Source organism: Haliotis rufescens, unplaced genomic scaffold (genome assembly GCF_023055435.1).
Source record: "Haliotis rufescens isolate VD_foot unplaced genomic scaffold, xgHalRufe1.0.p SCAF_1, whole genome shotgun sequence".
In the NCBI taxonomy this organism is placed as follows: domain Eukaryota; kingdom Metazoa; phylum Mollusca; class Gastropoda; order Lepetellida; family Haliotidae; genus Haliotis; species Haliotis rufescens.
Window position 1 is genome coordinate 47,873,111 of NW_025963779.1, and position 24,224 is coordinate 47,897,334.

The window sequence follows — 24,224 nt, forward strand, 5'->3', positions numbered from 1 at the left end:
TGACGTGATGTATTTCAGTGATGAGTTTCAGCTGAGATGGTGTGAGGCGTGACGTGATGTATTTCAGTGATGAGTTTCAGCAGAGATGGTGTGAATCATGACGCGATGTATTACAGTGATGAGTTTCAACTGAGATGGTGTGAAGCGTGACGTGATGTATTTCAGTGATGAGTTTCAACTGAGATGGGGTGAAGCGTGACGTGATGTATTTCAGTGATGAGTTTCAGCAGAGATGGTGTGAATCATGACGCGATGTATTACAGTGATGAGTTTCAACTGAGATGGTGTGAAGCGTGACGTGATGTATTTCAGTGATGAGTTTCAACTGAGATGGTGTGAAGCGTGACGTGATGTATTACAGTGATGAGTTTCAACTGAGATGGTGTGAAGCGTGATGTGATGTATTACAGTGAAAGGATTCAGCTGAGATGATGTGAAGCGTGACGTGATGTATTTCAGTGATGAGTTTCAACTGAGATGGGGTGAAGCGTGACGTGATGTATTTCAGTGATGAGTTTCAGCAGAGATGGTGTGAATCATGACGCGATGTATTACAGTGATGAGTTTCAACTGAGATGGTGTGAAGCGTGACGTAATGTATTTCAGTGATGAGTTTCAGCTGAGATGGTGTGAGGCGTGACGTGATGTATTTCAGTGATGAGTTTCAACTGAGATGGTGTTAGGCGTGACGTGATGTATTACAGTGATAGGTTTCAGCTTAGATGGTGTGAAGCGTGATGCGATGTATTACAGTGATGAGTTTCAGCAGAGATGGTGTGAATCATGACGCGATGTATTACAGTGATGAGTTTCAACTGAGATGGTGTGAAGCGTGACGTGATGTATTTCAGTGATGAGTTTCAGCAGAGATGGTGTGAATCATGACGCGATGTATTTCAGTGATGAGTTTCAACTGAGATGGTGTGAAGCGTGACGTGATGTATTACAGTGATGAGTTTCAACTGAGATGGTGTGAAGCGTGACGCGATGTATTTCATTGACGAATCTCAGCTGAGATGGTGTGAAGCGTGACGTGATGTATTTCAGTGATGAGTTTCAACTGAGATGGGGTGAAGCGTGACGCGATGTATTTCAGTGATGAGTTTCAACTGAGATGGTGTGAAGCGTGACGTGATGTATTTCAGTGATGACTTTCAACTGAGATGGTGTGAAGCGTGATATATACCAAGTAGAAAGGTTCGTATGCGGTATTCTGACATTGGTGTGATGAAAAATTTAGTTTGGCGGTATACTGACATGGATGGGAAGAGAAGTGTTGTTATGTTTTATACTGACATGGATGGGAAGAGAAGTGTTGTTATGTGTTATACCGACATGGATTGGAAGAGAAGTGTTGTTATGTTTTATACCGACATGGATGGGAAGAGAAGTTTTGTTATGTGTTATACCGACATGGATGGGAAGAGAAGTGTTGTTATGTGTTATACCGACATGGATGGGAAGAGAAGTGTTGTTATGTGTTATACCGACATGGATGGGAAGAGAAGTTTTGTTATGTGTTATACTGACATGGATGGGAAGAGAAGTGTTGTTATGTTTTATACTGACATGGATGGGAAGAGAAATGTTGTTAGTTGTTATACCGACATGGATGGGAAGAGAAGTTTTGTTATGTGTTATACTGACATGGATGGGAAGAGAAGTGTTTTTATGTTTTATACTGACATGGATGGGAAGAGAAATGTTGTTATGTGTTATACCGACATGGATGGGAAGAGAAGTGTTGTTATGTTTTATACCGACATGGATGGGAAGAGAAGTTTTGTTATGTGTTATACCGACATGGATGGGAAGAGAAGTGTTGTTATGTGTTATACTGACATGGATGGGAAGAGAAGTTTTGTTATGTGTTATACTGACATGGATGGGAAGAGAAGTTTTGTTATGTGTTATACCGACATGGATGGGAAGAGAAGTGTTGTTATGTTTTATACCGACATGGATGGGAAGAGAAGTTTTGTTATGTGTTATACCGACATGGATGGGAAGAGAAGTTTTGTTATGTGTTATACCGACATGGATGGGAAGAGAAGTTTTGTTATGTGTTATACCGACATGGATGGGAAGAGAAGTTTTGTTATGTGTTATACCGACATGGGTGGGAAGAGAAGTGTTGTTATGTGTTATACCGACATGGATGGGAAGAGAAGTTTTGTTATGTGTTATACCGACATGGATGGGAAGAGAAGTTTTGTGAGTAAATTTTTATTGAACCATGCATGAACTCGTAAGTCCAGTCAAATTATGACTCATAAATTCCAGTCTAGTTGGACAAGGATGGAAACCGGACGTTAATAGTCAGTTAACTCCCTTGCCTCAGGAGGTTCACCGACAGACACGATAAAGAAGTCGCAGAACATTACGATCATGTTAGTGTCTAACAAGTATAAAAGTACAAACAATGTCGTCAAGACACACGTACCTACCGCCGTTAGTACACATGTTTCCATCTCCTAGAAGTCGTAATAACACGCCAGAACGCAGCAAAAATGCTAAATCCACAAAGGCGACAATCAAAACAAAATAAAAAGAAGTATGTCGCATATACTTGTTAACAGGAGCCATTTGAGACCGCGAGCAATTCCGACAATAGAGATTTACACAAAGCAAGTCACGTTGACCACTTCGCCGCGCATGTCCTTCAGAACGAGGTTCAGCAGACCGGACATACGGACCACTTGTACAAATACAGGACACACGACCGGAAATAGGTTAGGAGCAGGACAGGAGAATGGGCATTGTGGACCTTCCGCATACCGGGTGTCAAAAGGGGAAAATCTGTCTTCACTTTGAACAATTAAAGGATTTCATCTCTTTGGTGATCAGTGAATAAATACGACATCATACAACTGAATATTGCCGTCATAATATTGCAAGCTAATACACTAGGTTCAGAAAGATCTCATTTTTCTAATAAATAAAATTTAATGCAACACTCCTATACCCAGTTATTGGATCGGCACACTTGGCATGGGGCGCACTGTCGGCACAAGATCCTCCAAACATTCCCCGGACACCATAATATTATGCATTAACAAGGACTTATGGTTCTCTGATATTTCTACACCTTGTAGTCGGCCGCTTCCCACGATCTTCCAGTTATAAAAGTTCATCGAATTAGAGAGACAACATGCCATGGTCCTGGCGGTGACAGACATCATACGGTTCATTCATGGCGGACGTCAAAGGTCACATATGCTTCTGCCGGCTAGTGTCTTTGTCTCACAGTTTCATCAGCAAGGTAGTATTACATGTCACTTTCTTTCAATCATTTCTCTAGTTATTGAATTGCACATAACCTCTTCATACCTATGGAAACAATTTCTTTAAAAAACAGAGAGTATAACATACACGGCATATGATACAACATTGTGGTTGTAGAGGGTGTGAGATACACGGTATATGATACAACACTGTGGTTGTAGAGGGTGTGAGATACACGGTATATAATACAACACTGTGGTTGTAGAGGGTGTGAGATACACGGTATATGATACAACACTGGGGATGTAGAGGGTGTGAGATACACGGTATATGATACAACACTGTGGTTGTAGAGGGTGTGAGATACACGGCATATGATACAACACTGTGGTTGTAGAGGGTGTGAGATACACGGTATATGATACAACACTGTGGTTGTAGAGGGTGTGAGATACACGGTATATGATACAACACTGTGGTTGTAGAGGGTGTGAGATACACGGCATATGATACATCACTGTGGTTGTAGAGGGTGTGAGATACACGGTATATGATACAGCACCGTTATTGTAGAGGGTGGGAGATACACGGTAAATCATACAACACTGTAGTTGCTCCTGCACTGGTTCTAATTAGTAGTGGTAATTACAAGTCACTTAATTATGTACATGAATAACAAGGAACGCAGCCCAACACAGCAACACAGGACGCCAGCGCAGTATTCAAACAATCGAGATGAGCGTTACGTAATGGACATTCATGCAAAACATTATATGCCAGACAGAACGTGCTAATTCTGAATAATAAATTTAAGCAGGAAGCAGATGGTATATGAAGGCCTTCCCTACACGTGCCTCAGTGTCGACCTGACCTGACCACATCTCCTCTTATCAGTCAGCAGTAGCGCGTTGTGACGCAGCATGTCACTAAATACGTTTACCAAGCATTTCAGAAAGTGTGATAAGGTCGAAAAAGCATGCTGCAATACAGCTACGCGCAGACATGTCTCACCAGTCCGTCATATCGATGTCATAGACGTGAACAGCAGGTGGCGCTGATAGTTTGTGATATGCGCCCGCTGTGTCCCCGTGATGGAAGGTGTGAGCACCGGAATACAGTTTCAGTATTTACTTTTGGGGAGTATTAATGATGCACAAATTTAAAGTTAATATATTTAGACCTGATTTCTAGTTGTAGAAGAAGAAGAAGAAGACGTTTATTCGGTATCAAAGGCCGCATGGCCAAGAGTACAACACATGAGATAAACTTTTGCACGTGGACAGGTGGAACAACTGTCACTAGTATACTATCTCAATACAATATGTATGATAATTATACAGGCAGATTTCTTTTTAAATATAAGGCAATATTTTTAATTAGCTTAACATTTTTCGTTTCTACTAGCTGATTAAATTTTGCTCGTGATGGATATTTGTAATAGTAGCTTGGGATGTAGAGCTTTCTGTTTTCCGTATGAAATGTACAAACTAAAAGGAAATGGTATTCATCGTCAATAATGATTATTACATTTCTTGTACTTGAGTAAATCAGTATTGACTTTGTCATTGTGACGAAGGTATTGAATACCCAACTCATGGCTCAAACATCGGAATTTAAATAATATGCGGATAAAAGCTTTGTTTGGACATAACTCAATAATATATTTCTCTGGTACGAGTACAGACTTAAATGTATACCGTGAACTACCACGGTAATTATTTGGATCATAAACATCCCCTTTTTATGCAATAGGATAATCATGCCGACATTCCAATTATCGGGGAAAACACCGCTACCATCGAATAATACTTCTAAATATGGTAAAATTGAATTAGCGTCTTTAAAAAATTCGTATGGGAAACCATCAATACCCGGGGATTTACCAATTTTAAGTGACTTGATTCTTCTGTGCCTACACGACGTAAGGGTATGTCTTACAATGACACATGTCCCTGTTGTGTTCAGAGCCTACATCACGTAAGGGTATGTCTTACAATGACACATGTACCTTTTGTGTTCAGAGCCTACATCACGTAAGGGTATGTCTTGCAATGACACATGTCCCTGGTGTGTTCAGAGCCTACATTACGTAAGGATATGTCTTGCAATGACACATGTCCCAGGTGTGTTCTGTGCCTACATCGCGTAAGGGTATGTCTTACAATGACACATGTCCCTGTTGTGTTCAGAGCCTACATCACATAACGGGTATGTCTTACAATGACACTCCCCTCTGTGTTCTGTGCCTACATCACTTAAGGGTATGTCTTCCAATGACACATGTCCCTGGTGTGTTCTGTGCCTACATCACGTAAGGGTATGTCTTACAATGACACATGTCCCTGTTGTGTTCAGAGCCTACATCACGTAAGGATATGTCTTACAATGACACATGTCCCTGGTGTGTTCTGTGCCTACATCACTTAAGGGTATGTCTTACAATGACACATGTCCCTGTTGTGTTCAGAGCCTACATCACGTAAGGGTATGTCTTACAATGACACATGTCCCTGGTGTGTTCTGTGCCTACATCACTTAAGGGTATGTCTTACAATGACACATGTCCCTGGTGTGTTCAGAGCATACATAACGTAAGGGCATGTCTTACAATGACACATGTCCCTGGTGTGTTCTGTGCCTACATCACGTAAGGGTATGTCTTACAATGACACATGTCCCTGTTGTGTTCAGAGCCTACATCACTTAAGGGTATGTCTTACAATGACACATGTCCCTGTTGTGTTCAGAGCATACATCACGTAAGGGTATGTCTTACAATGACACATGTCCCTGTTGTGTTCAGAGCCCGCATCACGTAGGGCATGTCTTACAATGCTGTGTGGTGCCAACCCGGAGACCGTCTGTTGGCGGTCGCTCACTAGGTAGCAAATTTGGAAGGCAAACACTCAAACCTCCGAGGGTAGTTGCCGGTGTTTTATCAGATTTTAAGGGCCTGTTGATATTCCCGTCAAGATATTAGAGAGTGGTGTGTTAAAATATTAATAATATTTGTCGTACAATCAGCTGATCCAAGGCTTCAGGAAACCCACGAAGCCTCTAATGTATATGAAACTCTCTATAAACATTTTCCGGTGAATATATTGCATGATAAGACTTACGTGGATATGTCTCAGTATATTACAAACATGAAATAAACATTTTCAACGATGCTAGTAAAACATAAACAAATACAGTTCCTTTTATCTTATCTGTTGAAGGTGGAGTGCCAATAGGATGTGCAGTACCAGGTTAAGGCACGTGTATGATGATGAACATGCAAACACACATGCACACATGCACACATGCACACATGCACATACACACCTTGAACTCCCCTTGGAGGATCGCATGAACATATGGCATAACTAACGTATAGAAACACTTTCAGGTTATAACGCATAATTCAATACATCCTTGGAAAAAATAAAATAAATCCTATGCATCTTACATCACATCTCATGAATGTTTGAAAGAATATTATAGTTCTGTTTAAAGTAAAACGAAAGGTGTCATTGAGACAGTGCATATGCCGCATTTTGTACCTGTTGGAAATGTTCGAAAATCCTCTGAACTATTTCCGACGTATTCTCTTGTACAGTGTAACAATGTTTTCAAACAATCATTCTTCCTCATAACGTTCGAATATCGTATTCAACACAGAATCATCATGATTGAACTTTGACCATATCCTGATTTAGCTAATAACGCGGTCAATAATCGGTTGTCATGAAATCATACGGCGTCTATCGTCTTTCTTTATATATATTTATTCTTTACATGTGCACATTCTTTACTTTATATGTATAATACCTGAATTTTTTTTATGGATTATGTATATTCCCTGAGTGAATCAGACATTAAATATATTCCCTGAAAATTTTCAGGGAATACGCATATTCCCTGATTATACATATTTCCTGTAACATATATATATCCTTTAACTGTAAAACCATATGGACCTCGGCTATTTACTCTTTGTCGACTCCAAATTATCTATTCTTCTCTCGAGGTCTTTTCGTGTGTAAACTATTTTGGTGTCTAAGCCACTAACACAGAAGCACGTATTAAGCCTGTCTTTGCTATAGATTGACTTTGTGCACATGTAAAGAATGAGTGATCTGGTAACGTTACCACGATGGGGTCGCCAGTGGGGTCAGCGTTGTATCAGTCGTCGGCCATATTGATACGGAGATTACCACTTATGTGACGGACTCTAATCCAAACTCAACAAATCTAAGCAAACTCTACGCCGGAAGTAGCTGACCATAGCCTCGGACAAAATAAACATGGCGACCGTTTATTTGGCTGCGAGGCGCCTCCCCTGCCCTGGTCGGCAGCGGCTTCGCAGTCCTCTGACAGACAGAGGGGTCACGGTCCCAGAAAGTGGTCTGATTATTCAGGGAATTAGACAAACATACATTCGGATGAAATAAACTGGCGGGTAAACCGGCGGCACGGTCTCGATGGACGAATGAGTTTTTGTTTGTGGTGCCAGTATCAGATGCATGTGCCAAATCTCACATGACTGTAGCAGATGAAGGACGTTTTGTCTGTTGAAATATTAGTATCACATGTGTACACGCTAACGCCTGAGTGTAATCTAAATAACACGTATGTTTAAATAAACAGGAAATATTCTGTGATATCCACACTGATTTCTTACTTACATATTTACAGAAATATACCATTGCAATCGCGTCAGAGGACACATATGTGACATGTAATTCAACATACTACATATATTTACTCAGCCATACAGTTAGTTGAAGGGTGATCTTCGATCGTGGCGTGTCTGTACCTGTAGCCGCTTTTTTCCAAACAAATTTTACTTTAACTGTTTACATGATGACAAAAATCGACATTATTGAACATTTATTGTGTACTAATTGCTTCTCTTTCCACGAACCTAGAATTACGTTAATGTTAGACAATAAAATGGTTTACAGAAATGCATGAAATGTGTAACTGTTGGATGAGGCATCGGTCCTTTGGCCATGTGCAGGTCGGAGAATGCCTTAACAACTGGCGTTTACTCTATAAAACAGACAAATGAAGTCTTCCTCGGTCGTTTGTCACTGAATAATGTTAGATGGCCTCATAATGTTACATCTGTTTTTGGCTAATTCCTGTTTTCACAGCCAATCTGAAAGTTGGTTTCCGGCCTGTGGGTAGCCCTGGAACGATTTGAGAGCTAGGCTCGTACACACACTGGTCTTTGAATGATCTTGAGTGCCGTGTACAGGCCGTGTATCATCATATGTTTACAAGCAACAGACATCCACGTCTTGCTGCTCAATTCAGTTTGTAAACAGATCACGCACAGGGATAGGTAGTGGAACCTTAAGTCAGCTCCTTCAGTGAAGGATTTCACTCGAGATCAATGGGAAGTATGTCAGCACAAAGTCTGCTGATAGTTCCAAGTATCTGCTTCTCTTCAAACAGTACGAGTTCAGGTCTGTGTAAAAGATTGAAAGACCGATGAGTTAAACCCGTAAATGTAGATCAAAAGTAACCAATGGTTCATCACAGCCCGTCGTTCCCCAACGTTAACACACACATATGAAACAAGCTCAGCATCACCGCCTGTCGTTCCCCAACGTTATATTAACATACACATATGCAACAAGCTCAGCATCACCGCCTGTCGTTCCCCAACATACACATATGCAGCAAGCTCAGCATCACCGCCTGTCGTTCCCCAACGTTAACATACACATATGCAACAAGATCAGCATCACTGCCTGTCGATCCCCAACATACACATATGCAAAAAGCTCAGCATCACCGCCTGTCGATACCCAACATACACATATGCAACATGATCAGCATCACCGCCTGTCCTTCCCCAACGTTAACATACACATATCCAACAAGCTCAGCATAACGGCATGTCGTTCCCCTACCGACACATATGCAACAAGCTCAGCATCACCGCCTGTCGTTCCCCAACATACACATATGCAGCAAGCTCAGCATCACCGCCTGTCGTTCCCCAAAGTTAACATACACATATAGAACAAGATCAGCATCACTGCCTGTCGATCCCCAACATACACATATGCAACATAATCAGCATCGCCGCCTGTCGATCCCCAACATACACACATGCAACAAGCTCAGCATCACCGCCTCTCGTTCCCCAACGTTAACATACACATATGCAACAAGCTCAGCATAACGGCATGTCGTTCCCCTACACACACATATGAAACAAGCTCGGCATCACCGCCTGTCGTTCTCAACGTTATATTAACATACACATATGCAAAAAGCACAGCATCACCGCATGTCGTTCCCCAACATACACATATGCAGCAAGCTCAGCATCACCGCCTGTCGTTCCCCAACATTAACATACACATATGCAACAAGATCAGCATCACCGCCTGTCGATCCCCAACATACACATATCCAACAAGCACAGCATCACCGCCTGTCGTTCCCCTACATACACATATGCAACAAGCTCGACATCACCGCCTGTCGTTCCCCAACATACACATATGCAACAAAATCAGCATCACCGCCTGTCGTTCCCCAACATACACATATGCAACAAGCTCAGCATCACCGCCTGTCGTTCCCCAACATACACATATGCAACAAAATCAGCATCACCGCATGTCGTTCCCCTACATACACATATGCAACAAGCTCAGCATCACCGCCTGTCGTTCCCCAACGTTAACATACACATATGCAACAAGATCAGCATAACCGCCTGTCGTTCCCCAACATACACATATGCAACAAGCTCAGCATAACCGCCTGTCGTTCCCCTACATACACATATGCAACAAGATCAGCATCACCGCCTGTCGTTCCCCTACATACACATATGCAACAAGATCAGCATCACCGCCTGTCGTTCCCCAACGTTAACATACACATATGCAACAAGATTAGCATCACCGCCTGTCGTTCCCCAACGTTAACATACACATATGCAACAAGCTCAGCATCACCGCCTGTCGTTCCCAAACGTTAACATGCACATATGCAACAAGATCAGTATCACCGCCTGTCGTTCCCCTACATACACATATGCAACAAGCTCAGCATCACCGCCTGTCGTTCCCCAACATACACATATGCAACAAAATCAGCATCACCGCATGTCGTTCCCCAACATACACATATGCAACAAGCTCAGCATAACCGCCTGTCGTTCCCCTACATACACATATGCAACAAGATCAGCATCACCGCCTGTCGTTCCCCTACATACACATATGCAACAAGATCAGCATCACCGCCTGTCGTTCCCCAACGTTAACATACACATATGCAACAAGATTAGCATCACCGCCTGTCGTTCCCCAACGTTAACATACACATATGCAACAAGCTCAGCATCACCGCCTGTCATTCCCCCACATACACATATGCAACAAGCTCAGCATCACCGCCTGTCGTTCCCCAACATACACACATGCAACAAGCTCAGCATCACCACCTGTCGTTCCCAAACGTTAACATACACATATGCAACAAGCTCAGCATCACCGCATGTCGTTCCCCAACGTTAACATACACATATGCAACAAGCTCAGCATCACCGCCTGTCGTTCCCAAACGTTAACATGCACATATGCAACAAGATCAGCATCACCGCCTGTCGGACCCCTACATACACATATGCAGCAAGATCAGCATCACCGCCTGTCGTTCCCCAACGTTAACATACACATATGCAACAAGATCAGCATCACCGCCTGTCGGACCCCAACATACACATATGCAGCAAGATCAGCATCACCGCCTGTCGTTCCCCAACGTTAACATACACATATGCAACAAGCTCAGCATCACCGCATGTCGTTCCCCCACATACACATATGAAACAAGATTAGGGTAACCGCCTGTCGTTCCCGAACGTTAACATAAACATATAGAACAAGCTCAGCATCACCGCATGTCGTTCCCCAACGTTAACATACACATATGCAACAAGCTCAGCATCACCGCCTGTCGTTCCCAAACGTTAACATACACATATGCAACAAGCTCAGCATCACCGCATGTCGTTCCCCAACGTTAACATACACATATGCAACAAGCTCAGCATCACCGCCTGTCGTTCCCAAACGTTAACATGCACATATGCAACAAGATCAGCATCACCGCCTGTCGGACCCCTACATACACATATGCAACAAGATCAGCATCACCGCCTGTCGTTCCCCAACGTTAACATACACATATGCAACAAGCTCAGCATCACCGCATGTCGTTCCCCAACGTTAACATACACATATGCAACAAGATCAGCATCACCGCCTGTCGGACCCCTACATACACATATGCAACAAGATCAGCATCACCGCCTGTCGGACCCCTACATACACATATGCAACAAGATCAGCATCACCGCCTGTCGTTCCCCAACGTTAACATACACATATGCAACAAGCTCAGCATCACCGCCTGTCGTTCCCCTACATACACATATGAAACAAGATTAGCATCACCGCCTGTCGTTCTCCTACATACACATATGCAACAAGATTAACATTACCGCCTGTCGTTCCCCAACGTTAACATACACATATGCAACAAGCTCAGCATCACCGCATGTCGTTCCTCAACGTTAACATACACATATGCAACAAGATTAGTATCACCGCGTGTCGTTCCCCTACATACACATATGCAACAAGCTCTGCATTACCGCCTGTCGTTCCCCTACATACACAAATGCAACAAGATCAGCATAACCGCCTGTCATTCCCCAACATACACATAGGCAACAAGATCAGCATTACCGCCTGTCGTTCCCCTACATACACATATGCAACAAGATTAGCATTACCGCCTGTCGTTCCCCAACATACACATATGCAACAAGATCAGCATTACCGCCTGTCATTCCCCTACATACACATATGCAACAAGATTAGCATTACCGCCTGTCGTTCCCCAACATACACATATGCAACAAGCTTAGCATCACCGCATGTCGTTCCCCAACATACACATAGGCAACAAGATCAGCATCATCGTCTGTCGTTCCCCAACATACACATATGCAACAAGATCAGCATTACCGCCTGTCGTTCCCCAACATTAACATATGCAACAAGATTAGCATTACCGCCTGTCGTTCCCCAGCATACACATATGCAACATGCTCAGCATCGCCGTTTGTCCCCAACAATGAAACACCACCCATGGCAATAGCCCTCATTTAAATATAACTCCATGAACGTTTGTATTTCTGTTAAAATTTGAAGTGCAAGTGGTAAACATCTGCTTTTTGTGACCGCAATCCTTATGGAATCTTCACGTGCTCGTATTCACAGCCGTGCCTGCATTCTGGGCGTTTGAGATGTAATAGCATAGCTCGTTATCGCGCTTCACTCAACAGTTTTCCGATAAAACAAAAGCCCAACCTCGTCGTTTGTAAGATACGCTTGAACAAAACTGTAGAAGGGGTTGTCAATCATAGATTAAACCACCATACGATATATTTATCCCTCGCTTGAATCAATTTCTAATTGTTCAGTTTTATTCCTTCCTTATAAAGTCCTTGTTTTCGTAAATGAACTCAGTCCATTGTAATAAGCTGTTTATATGTATACCAGAATCAATCCATAAATCAATTGCAAATATTCATCCTTACAAATGTATCATTAATGCTTTCCTCTTTACCCGTTGAAGGATATTCATCATAATATACTTAGTTCTAAAACAACTTGTCTTAGGCCTCAGGAAGTTTTTTGCCAACTTCACAAAAAGGTAAAGTCAGTCCACATAAGTGTATATAACATGTCGGTAGCCACTTATGATTCTTCAGAATATATCAGATTATGGGCAGGACATGTGTCCAACAGGTCTACATGTACAGAGGAGGAACATAGCATGTTGGAGGAATTAGAGCTCCGACACATATGACGGCTTATGTTTAATACATATGTGGTCTAATAGTCACCGTTTAGGACATTCGAGTTGAAAACTTAACGTAGCTTGTAGGTTTGTCGTATCAATGTATTACAAAAAGGAGAAATGTAATTCTTCATGCATTCTCCGGGAGATACTAGATGGTTCAACTATGTCAGTAAGCCTAATATATCTGTTTCACTAACACAAAGGACGTATGTACGGTTTTCACTGATGGCCTAAACTTCCCTTGCCGCTGCCTAACACTGTGGGTCACCGCGAGGAGATGGGCTCGGCAGCCTCAGAAACACTACTTCATTGACTCTCCCGCTAGTGTAACGTACAACCTAACGGCTTATCGGCGAGTGACCGCGGAACAACTACTGCAGGAGAGTGCGGGTCGTGCGGTCGGGACACTGAACTGCTGGGACTGCCTACGGATTGGACAGCCGTTGTTTGTAGGGTGGTCCCTCCGACCATCTGGGACAGGTATGGGGGCAGGTAGCCCACGTTGAACCAGCCTGGGAGAGAAGGAGCGAAAGAAAGAGTGGTTGTAGAAGCGACGAGGAAGGCAGGAGGGAGTGGGTGAAACAGTGAAGGTGCCCGTGCGTAGATACAAAACGGACAACTGGGACAACTCTTCCAACTTTGGCGTCAGTTGCCAGGAAGTGTGACTTGAATGAGTCAATCTCCCGCTGCTGTGTGGTACGGATAGGTAGATGCACTTGCTTCGGATTTGGATCCCTAAATAGAAGTCAGTGATAGTGCGTGCCGTTTGATACTTGTAGTAAATTTGATTGGACTTGAAGTGTAGGAGTACCGTTTGGGGCAGGAATCTGCTGGGATTTCAGCAAGAACCCTCATCGCTTCGGATGTCTGAAGTGACCAGCTGAGACAGCGGACGTCAACATGAAGATCCCTGTCGTCTGCTGTTTTCTCCTTCTGGTAGGTGTTGTGCTTCTCGACTCACATCATGACAATGTCATGCTGTAGAATGTTATATAGTCAGATCAAGACTTGAAGGTGCGTCCTACACCAAGTTGTCATGTTTGAATGATTTCATAATGGGACTCAATTGACGGACTCTGTCACAAGAAGATTAAGTCCATGTATCATGCATTATAGGGTGAGAACAACGTTTTCAATGGTTGTCCATATAAGCAGTCAGATGTCATGACTCAAAAAATTAATAAGTTTGTGTCATATATAAAGTTTATCTTTTTTTCCCGGTGGTTGTAGGGATATCATTGGTGTCATGGTTGTGATTTAAGGTTGTCATGTGTTACACATGTGTTGTGTAGCTCCTCCAACCTAGAAAAAGCGATAGCATAAATAGTGTTAAAATGTGTCATGACAGTACCATGTAAAAGGGTTACTTAGTATCGTCCAAAGACAGACAACGTTGTACAGTAGAGGCTTGTAAGGTTGGAGAATACTTGTCATAGATAATGAATTAAATCGTACTCCGTAGCTTCACTTAATCCTCACCATCAGAAACATTGACTGTTATATATATATCATAAGTAACATTTTCAACATAACAAATTGATTCGATATCAAGAAATAAGCCACCTTGTCGCTTTTCGTCGATCCTATTTCATCAGAGTATTTTCTGAACTAAAATAGGAGATTTAGCAGGCTGCAGCACCATTTTCAAAACGATCCTTGCAATCTGATTCATTGAAACTGAGAACCTTTAAAGTATATCAGATTCTTACGCAATCAAATTATTGCCCCAGTATATTGGCGACATGATGGATAAACCTACCGGTTTGTACTGACCTAACTAAAGCCGTTGGCAAGTTGTAGCGATGTGCCAGTTCAGGTTATAAAGTTCAGTCGACACTGGCTAAGTCAGCCCTTTGCGACTAAATAAAGCACCGGCACGGCGCAGCTCGCGGAGTCCGGTACAGACATGTGATATTATGATAATACACCAATAAGTTGTCGAGTGTACGGTATATTCCTCACTTCACCACATGGCTGCCGTTTGCAAGAAGGAGATACAACAGCGGATCAACCGGACAGATTCATGTAGGCTTTAGTACTAGGAGCCAGGCACAGGTTGTCAGTTTGTTCTTACAAACACAACCATCAGCATGACTAAATAGATATGGTAGATTTACACACGAAAGTGGTGTTACAGTCTGTGTTGGGTAGGTACGTAAAGTTTTACCCAGGATATTCACAATGTTAAATATATTCCTGTCGCCAGTCATGTTACAAAGCTAGCCAGGATCACATCTGATTGCATCGCCATGTGTCTTGATAGCTTCTATATTTTGGATTTGCATTATACATGTAATTACATGGTCACATTGCAACAGTTTTACTCACACTCGCTTACACACGGTTTGCTAGATCCAGATCTTAGGACATCAATTTGTAACCCAGGAGTTTTTGTTAAATATTGTCATACAGGCACACCTCCTGAGACGTTCTTCTATCCGATGTCTCTGTTGATACATCTTCACACTGTTCATCACTCAATCTCTGAAACATGTTATAGTATGTACTACTTTTGTCTGCAGTACCCTCAGCCTCAGCCTCGCCCCCGCCTCCCTCTTGACCTCCCCTCCCGATACCCACTAACCCACAGCTGTCATTAGTCTCCACCCGCCCCCAGGGGTTGGGGAGCTTTTCCCCTGCTTGACATGAACAAATATTTAAGTTTGTGTCTGTCGCGGGGTAGTGCGGGCCACTAAATGTTCGGGCCGGGACTTTATCAGCAGTGGCGAAAGGTGAATGTACAGGTCAGGGATTTATCATTTCCAGCGAAAGATTGAGAACAAGAGGTTCCGGCCCCGCGCAATCAGAGTGGCGAGTTCACCATACTCAGACCGGCTAGGGGACCAGACCTGTCATTTACACAAGTGGGGTGTTGTAATTTACAGATCAGGACAGTAACGTCTATATTATGACATTTGTATTTATAGGATGATTTAGACCTGTAGTACTGACATGCCTTCGTGGCGTCCTCTTTTCAGTTTAGAACAGGAACACATAATCATCGAAATCCCTTATTGTAATGCGAGAAATAGTTTACTTTCGCTTATTATAATAAAAAGAAACTGCTGTTTTTAACACAGAATTTCTATTGTTTTCATTAATGACTCTTTCATAAAAAAATATCTATGGAATATTGGCCTTTCTTATTATATATACGATACAGTATGAGGTACGATTCATGACTTCAGGAAACTATTTATCCAGTCCACATGGAAATCCGCTCACAAACAACACGATTGTCAACTTCGCTTTCAGAAAACCATGAATTCTTGCTTGATGAAGAATATATGAATTGAAACATGTTTGCATGTCTTTGAAGGCCAAACGACCATTGTCTGTGATCAAACAAACAGATACAAATCCTTTCTGTATAAATGCATCTACTGTTTAATATATGACCTTACTATTTACTTGGCGAGACCGACATCACGAAGGTATAGTCTCTCGCTAGTCTATGAGTAGTCTGTCATACAGACCCTGAAACAAATATATTCAATACAGCCCTGGCAAGCCAATATGACTCCAGTTTTATGAAAATAAGGAAAGTCTCTTGTCTCCGTTTTATTATTGTATATTCAGATATATTTAACACCTGGCTTTGTTTCAATTCGTTAAATATGTTCATTTCAGAGACACGACGTTAGTCAGGTCCATGAGCAAACTTCTCTCAGGCCAATGAACAGCCAGTATATGTGCTATAATGGCCAGTGTTTGTTCGCGACTTAGATTACAGCTTACTCAAGGTTCACCGCCAACTTCCCCAAAGTACCCAGTACCCTAACCCACTTCAAACTCCATACATGTCACACAAACCCTCTTCAAACTCCATACATGTCGCAGCACCCCTCTTCAAACTCCATACATAAGTCAACACCACCTCAGTCCACGTGAATACAGCCAGTAATCTCTATACCCACCCAACTTCAAACTCCATACATAAGCCAACACCACCTCAGTCCACGTGAACACAGCCAGTAATCTCTATACCCACCCCACTTCAAACTCCATACATAAGTCAACACCACCCCACTTCAAACTCCATACATAAGTCAACACCACCCCACTTCAAACTCCATACATAAGTCAACACCACCCCACTTCAAACTCCATACATAAGTTAACACCATCTCAGTCCACGTGAATACAGCCAGTAATCTCTATACTCACCCCTCTTCAAACTCCATACATAAGTCAACACCACCTCAGTCCACGTGAATACAGCCAGTAATCTCTATACCAACCCAACTTCAAACTCCATACATAAGTCAACACCACCTCAGTCCACGTGAATACAGCCAGTAATCTCTATACCCACCCAACTTCAAACTCCATACATAAGCCAACACCACCTCAGTCCACGTGAACACAGCCAGTAATCTCTATACCCACCCCACTTCAAACTCCATACATAAGTCAACACCACCCCACTTCAAACTCCATACATAAGTCAACACCACCCCACTTCAAACTCCATACATAAGTCAACACCACCCCACTTCAAACTCCATACATAAGTTAACACCATCTCAGTCCACGTGAATACAGCCAGTAATCTCTATACTCACCCCTCTTCAAACTCCATACATAAGTCAACACCACCTCAGTCCACGTGAATACAGCCAGTAATCTCTATACCAACCCAACTTCAAACTCCATACATAAGTCAACACCACCTCAGTCCACGTGAATACAGCCAGTAATCTCTATACCCACCCTACTTCAAACTCCATACATAAGTCAACACCACCCCACTTCAAACTCCATACATGAGTTAACACCATCTCAGTCCACGTGAATACAGCCAGTAATCTCTATACCCACCCCTCTTCACACTCCATACATAAGTCAACACCACCTCAGTCCACGTGAATACAGCCAGTAATCTCTATACCCACCCCACTTCAAGCTCCATACATAAGTCAACACCATCCCACTTCAACTCCATACATAAGTCAACACCGACCCACTTCAAACTCCATACATGTCACAACACCCCTCTTCAAACTCCATACATAAGTCAACACCAGCTCAGTCCACGTGAATACAGCCAGTAATCTCTATACCCACCCCACTTCAAACTCCATACATAAGTCAACACCACCCCACTTCAAACTCCATACATAAGTCAACACCATCCCACTTCAAACTCCATACATAAGTTAACACCACCTCAGTCCACGTGAATACAGCCAGTAATCTCTATACCCACCCCACTTCAAACTCCATACATAAGTCAACACCACCCCTCTTCAAACTCCATACATAAGTCAACACCACCACAGCCCACGTGAATATAGCTAGTAATCTCTATACCCTCCCAACTTCAAACTCCATACATAAGTCAACACCACCTCAGCCCGCGTGAATATAGCCAGTAATCTCTATACCCACCCCACTTCAAACTCCATACATAAGTCAACACCATCCCTCTTCAAACTCCATACATAAGTCAACACCACCACAGCCCACGTGAATATAGCTAGTAATTTCTATACCCTCCCAACTTCAAACCTCCATACATAAGTCAACACCACCTCAGCCCACTTGAATATAGCCAGTAATCTCTATACCCACCCCTCTTCAAACCTCCATACATAAGTCAACACCACCCCAGCCCACGTGAATACAGCCAGTAATCTCTATACCTACCCAACTTCAAACTCCATACATGAATCAACACCACCTCAGTCCACGTGAATACAGCCAGTAGTCTATACCCACCCCACTTCAAACTCCATACATAAGTTAACACCACCCCACTTCAAACTCCATACATAAGTTAACACCACCCCACTTCAAACTCCATACATAAGTCAACACCACCTCAGTCAACGTGAATACAGCCAGTAATCTCTATACCCACCCCACTTCAAACTCAATACATAAGTCAAAACCACCCCACTTCAAACTCCATACATAAGTCAACACCACCCCACTTCACAGTCCATACATCAGTCAGCACCACCTCAGTCCACGTGAATACAGCCAGTAATCTCTATACCCACCCAACTTCAAACTCCATACATAAGTCAACACCACCTCAGTCCACGTGAATACAGCCAGTAATCTATACCCACCCCACTTCAAACTCCATACATAAGTCAACACCACCCCACTTCAAACTCCATACATAAGTCAACACCAGCTCAGTCAACGTGAATACAGCCAGTCATCTCTATACCCACCCCACTTCAAACTCAATACATAAGTCAACACCACCCCACTTCAAACTCCATACATAAGTCAACACCACCCCACTTCAAACTCCATACATAAGTCAACACCACCTCAGTCAACGTGAATACAGCCAATAATCTCTATACCCACCCCTCTTCAAACTCCATACATGTCGCACCTACCCACTTCAAACTCCATACATAAGTCAACACCACCCCACTTCAAACTCCATACATAAGTCAACACCACCTCAATCTCCGTACATACTTCAGGCTACGTCTTTTATGCAGGTGTTTCCGGGGAACGGTTATTATATTGTAACCAGGTTAGGTAAGAATATAAAGCGAACGTAGGTCTCGGACATAGTTCTTCACCATGTCTTTTACTACCCATATGTCTAACAGAGTCAGAAAAAAGTCAGAACCTGAATGGTTGGTTCTGTTTTCATATTTATGAACGTGTTTTGCAACTTTAAGGGTCGTGTGATTTCTTTCAACAAATGTTAAAGACAACATGGCAGGAATCATCTGTATTTTTTTTAAGCACTCTCTGTGTAAAGTGCAAATCCATTCCGCTGCTTTCCTTAAAATGTTGTCCGCCTTTGTGCCAGTGTCTTGGAGTGCACAGGGTCAGCGTAGACTAAAATCTAGTCTCTGAAATGAACATATCGTACATAAAAAAACAGTTGTTTAGTTATCTTAATAAAAATATAATAAAAAGGAGCCCAGTGACTCTCTTCATTTTCAGATACTGCAGTGATCTAGACTTGCCAAACATTATAGACTTGCATGGGCTGTATTTGATATATATTTGTATCAGGGTCTGTAAGACAGACTAAGGGTCAGCGTTGTAGCAGGTGCCAAATTAATCCAGACTTTTTAAATGTATTTTGCTCTGTCAGAATAAACTTCTAGTTATGTCTGACACGTCACCTTTCCCTACCTGAATATCATGGCGTATTTATCGGATTCCTTTCGTTCATATCTTCATACCGTAGTCTCTACTGAAAACTAAAGGTTTCTTATTTCGGTTCCAGTGATATCTAGGGACTTGGTGAATAACCTTTTACTCTAGAAACAATTCGGGTTAACACCTTCGGAAAACTTCCTAACGTTGAGTATTTGTGATAGTCATTATCATGTTAAACATTGTACACCTGTTCTGTTTACATATCAACCGTTTGCATATAACGGTAATATAATAGTAACATAAACTCGGTTCAAATTATCAAATTTAAGCACATATGGGTGGTTAACCAATCAAATAAACTTTGATGTAGATGATGATACAATTGCTATGAGTTGAAATGGGTTCCCGCTAGAGCTTACTTAATGTTTGGAAACAGAAGTAAGTTGGTGCCAGGTCAGGTGAATATGGTAGGTACTGAGGTGTTTAAAGGCACATTCGTGGATTATAGCCATGGCAGTGACTGATTTGTGAACTGGCGCCGTATTCCTGATGGAAACGCGCGGCTTTTCTCAGCTTCCCGCGTCTCTTTCTCTATGCTCCCATTTCACTACGATCTCGAATATCCCGAATCACCCCGAATAGGATTTTTTTCATGATCGTAGATAAATCTCAATCATTTCTTGAAGTTCTAAAATGAATCTTACTTGATTCCCAAACATTCGTACAGTTCGCGGGAGTTCGTCGAATCGGCGAGTAAGTTTTTGTTTGTCAAAAACTTTCATGGAAGAGTCCCCGAATTACAATTTCGTGGCTGTATCGTAATCCATTCGTAATTAATTCTTATGTTCCGTAACAGCTTCCTAATCGATTCTTTTGCATACTTGGCTATTCTTAGCGATTCGTGGCTCCAAAAATGTCTTGTCCTCAACCCGAAAACATCCCGAAACAGCCACGAATGTCCCGAGTCAACTACGAATCATGTAAGAATTAAGTAAGAACAACATTCGGCATATTCGTAACTTAGTCGTAGGTGATTCTTACAATTCGTGCATGATCCGTACATGAATCTTGTAATTCGTATATGTTTCATATTCTTCATATTTTTCAACTCGATTAGCCACGAAAGTTTGCATTTTGGGCCGAATCATCACGAATTTCGAAAGTTTCCGATTCGGGGTGATTCGGGATATTCGTGGTCCCGCAATTGCCTCAAAAGTGCTGCATGATATATGCTCCATTTAATGTCTAGCCTTTTGGATATAGTCCATCTTGATGACACCCGCGGCATCCCAGAAAAGGGGGGTCATAAATTTTCAACTGGTGGGAGAGTCTTGTCTTCTTTGTTGGATGTGATGTCAAATGCTTCCACCATTTTGATTGTTGTTAGGCATGAAGTGGTGAAGCCATGTTTCATCCATAGTCAAAAATCGTTGCAAGAAAGGGTCAGCTTCAAACAGAGCTCGATTATCATGAAACGTGTTAGGCCTGGTTCGTTTCTTATCAGATTCCAGAAGCTTTGGAACCCAATGAAATGATACTTTCTTGGAAAGTACTCTGTCCTGGGAAATGTCATTCGCCCGTCAGTCATCACAATAGCGTGCATTCTCTTGATCATTATTGGTGTTGCTGACGTGACAGGCCTTACAGGACGGGGGTCGCTTCTATCAAGGATGTCACTGTTTTTGTCCGCTGCACACCTCCATGTATGTATGGATGGCTTTTGGTGTTAAGCCCTATTTCTGCAACTACTAGGTCACTGCACGTTCTTCAAGTTTCTCAGTTTCCAAAAGTTACTGACCCCTGCGAAACAAAGTGCTTTCTTTTCTATGTGAGGTTCAGAATTTGTCAGTTACTCCTCGTATATTATCACACAGTTCGCGTCATTGAGTGTCAAAGCAGTTGCTTGACCTCATACTTAGTTAGACGGATGCTCAGTCAATCTGAATAAAAGCAAGTCTCATTTTTTCAGTCAATATGTACATTGCCTGAGTGAATCAGTCAATATACACACTGCCTGATTATAGAAATTGGCTGTAACATATGTACATGCCATCTGGTTGGGTAGGATTCATATACGGTATCAAGTAAGTACGTGGAGATGAACAATTACGGTATAAGCCTTGACCTGGGAAAGCCAAGCAGCTGCAGTGAATATTTACGGTACTGGCATCTCTCTTTGTCTTTGACTTCCCAGCTGTCAGTCGACTTGTTCCTGTCTTGTCAATTTACATATTTCCGCCTCTTCAGTGAAATGGATATATTTTTATATGAATGTTTTGTGTGCTAAACTGTCACTCAGCGTGTATATAGCATGTGTATTTATCTGGTTTCCACGCCACCGTTCTTTGTTCCGGTGGAAAGCGCTCAATAATAAACACAATTGCTTCCTCTTTCAACCAGTGTCCAGTTACAGGTGGTCGTTTACGTCGTTTGTGCGGCTAAAACTGTTGGGCGTCTTTGTCAAGATACAGGTGCCGGGCACTATGCAGTGGGTGCCAGTCTGAATGGCAGAAACTAAACATTTACAAAATAATGTTCTTTTAAATACGATCAAGTTTGTTGGCGACTAAACGCAGAGAATAAAGAACCTGTTTTTTTTGTGCAGAGTGTTAAAACCACACAGTTATGTTTGTTAGCGTAGACAGCTTGTTCTACAAAACACTGAGCTCAAAATATTGCAACAAGGATGAACACCAAGTATGCTTAAATGGCGCGGAGACCGGTGCCGATGTTTATAATCAAAATATATTTAGGAGAGAGGGGTGATCTTATTCAGTAGAGAATGAAGAAAATGTTAAATAAATACTGTTGTATTTTGAAATGGAATACGGACTGGCAAAGGGCCTTTCTTGCATCGCGCCGCTAAAACAGAGTACCCGTTGATCCCACAATGCATACAATTTCCGCTGTTAGCGGATGTCACACCACGTGTCATCTTTGGACACCCACCTTTTGATTATTTAACTTATACCACAGGAATTCGTAGCTGTAAACACGTCGAAGGATACATGGGTCAATAAAATATATGTTTCTGTATTGCTACGAATTCCTGTTTTTGGACGGAATGGTGCAGCAGGTAGGGCTACTTGCATTAAGGCCCATTATTATGTTTTACCATTACCCAAATATACATAAAGTACTGGTAACTCTGCAATATGGGTCATAACGCTACCTCAACAAGGAGAAGGACTGTGAAGCTTTTCTTCTATCTTACCAACTCGATTCACACGACACATTTACAGTTCATACGAAAAACCTATTTACACCAAGCCTGTTTCGTATCTTGTTTTATGTGAAAGTTTCGATTTTCATTGTCTTTTTGGATTTTCATATGCTGAAGCGCCAACTTTGCGAGCAGAATATGTTGTTTATCCGGCTAGGCTTGTTGTCGTAGAGACACTTGATACAAGTCGCCACTCTATGCGTTCAGCGTTATCAGCTATTATTCCGACATCACGGCGTTTCACGCTAACATCACGATTGAGACGTCAGGTGTAAGTGGCACTCCTCGAGACATCAAGTACTACTGATAAAATACAAGTCTCCACAATAGACAGTTTTCATCTTCATTATACAATGCCCCTGTTCACTAGATGGTTCAAGTGTCTCTTTAGATAGAGACTTTGTCAGGGGAGATAGTCTGTCTCCAGCGGAGATAAACAGTAGCTCTGTACCGGTCAAATACTATCCCGGCCCAGTCGTTAGCACGAAGAGAGTCTCAATTTACGTTAATTAGGTGTGCTATCGTTGGCTGTAGTCACCTTAATAATGCCTACCGTTGTCACTTTACGCCATGTTGGGTGTCGGCACGTGACCTCTACGCAGTATCGCCCTCTAGTGTCAAACTCCCGTGGTTGATTGACATTAGAAGCACGTGCCTCTAACCGGATCCAGCTCTATGCAAGCAGAACCGTGGAGTCTTGGATCAGGTTAATTCCCTATGAAGTATTGACAATGAAGTAAGGGGCTGAGGTTAGTGGAAACCTTTGAAGTTTCAAGTGGGTCAGGATAATGTCACCTCACGA

The 24,224-nt window shown here is 42.4% G+C and overlaps 1 protein-coding gene across 4 annotated transcripts in view; it reads left to right on the plus strand.

Moving 5' to 3' along the window:
- Positions 1 to 3,114: 3,114 nt before the first annotated feature.
- LOC124136446 (ADAMTS-like protein 3) overlaps positions 3,115 to 24,224 on the plus strand; it is a 73,149-nt gene continuing 52,039 nt past the window's right edge. Inside the window, exon 1 of one of the 4 annotated variants that reach the window (XM_046502353.2) lies at positions 3,115 to 3,262. In XM_046502353.2, the coding sequence (XP_046358309.1) occupies positions 3,194 to 3,262 (69 nt within the window). In that variant the 5' untranslated portion in view covers positions 3,115 to 3,193. Of the gene's footprint in view, positions 3,263 to 13,275; positions 14,050 to 24,224 lie in introns of those variants that run through there. The other 3 variants (XM_046502352.2, XM_046502354.2, XM_046502355.2) reach the window with 3 other exon arrangements.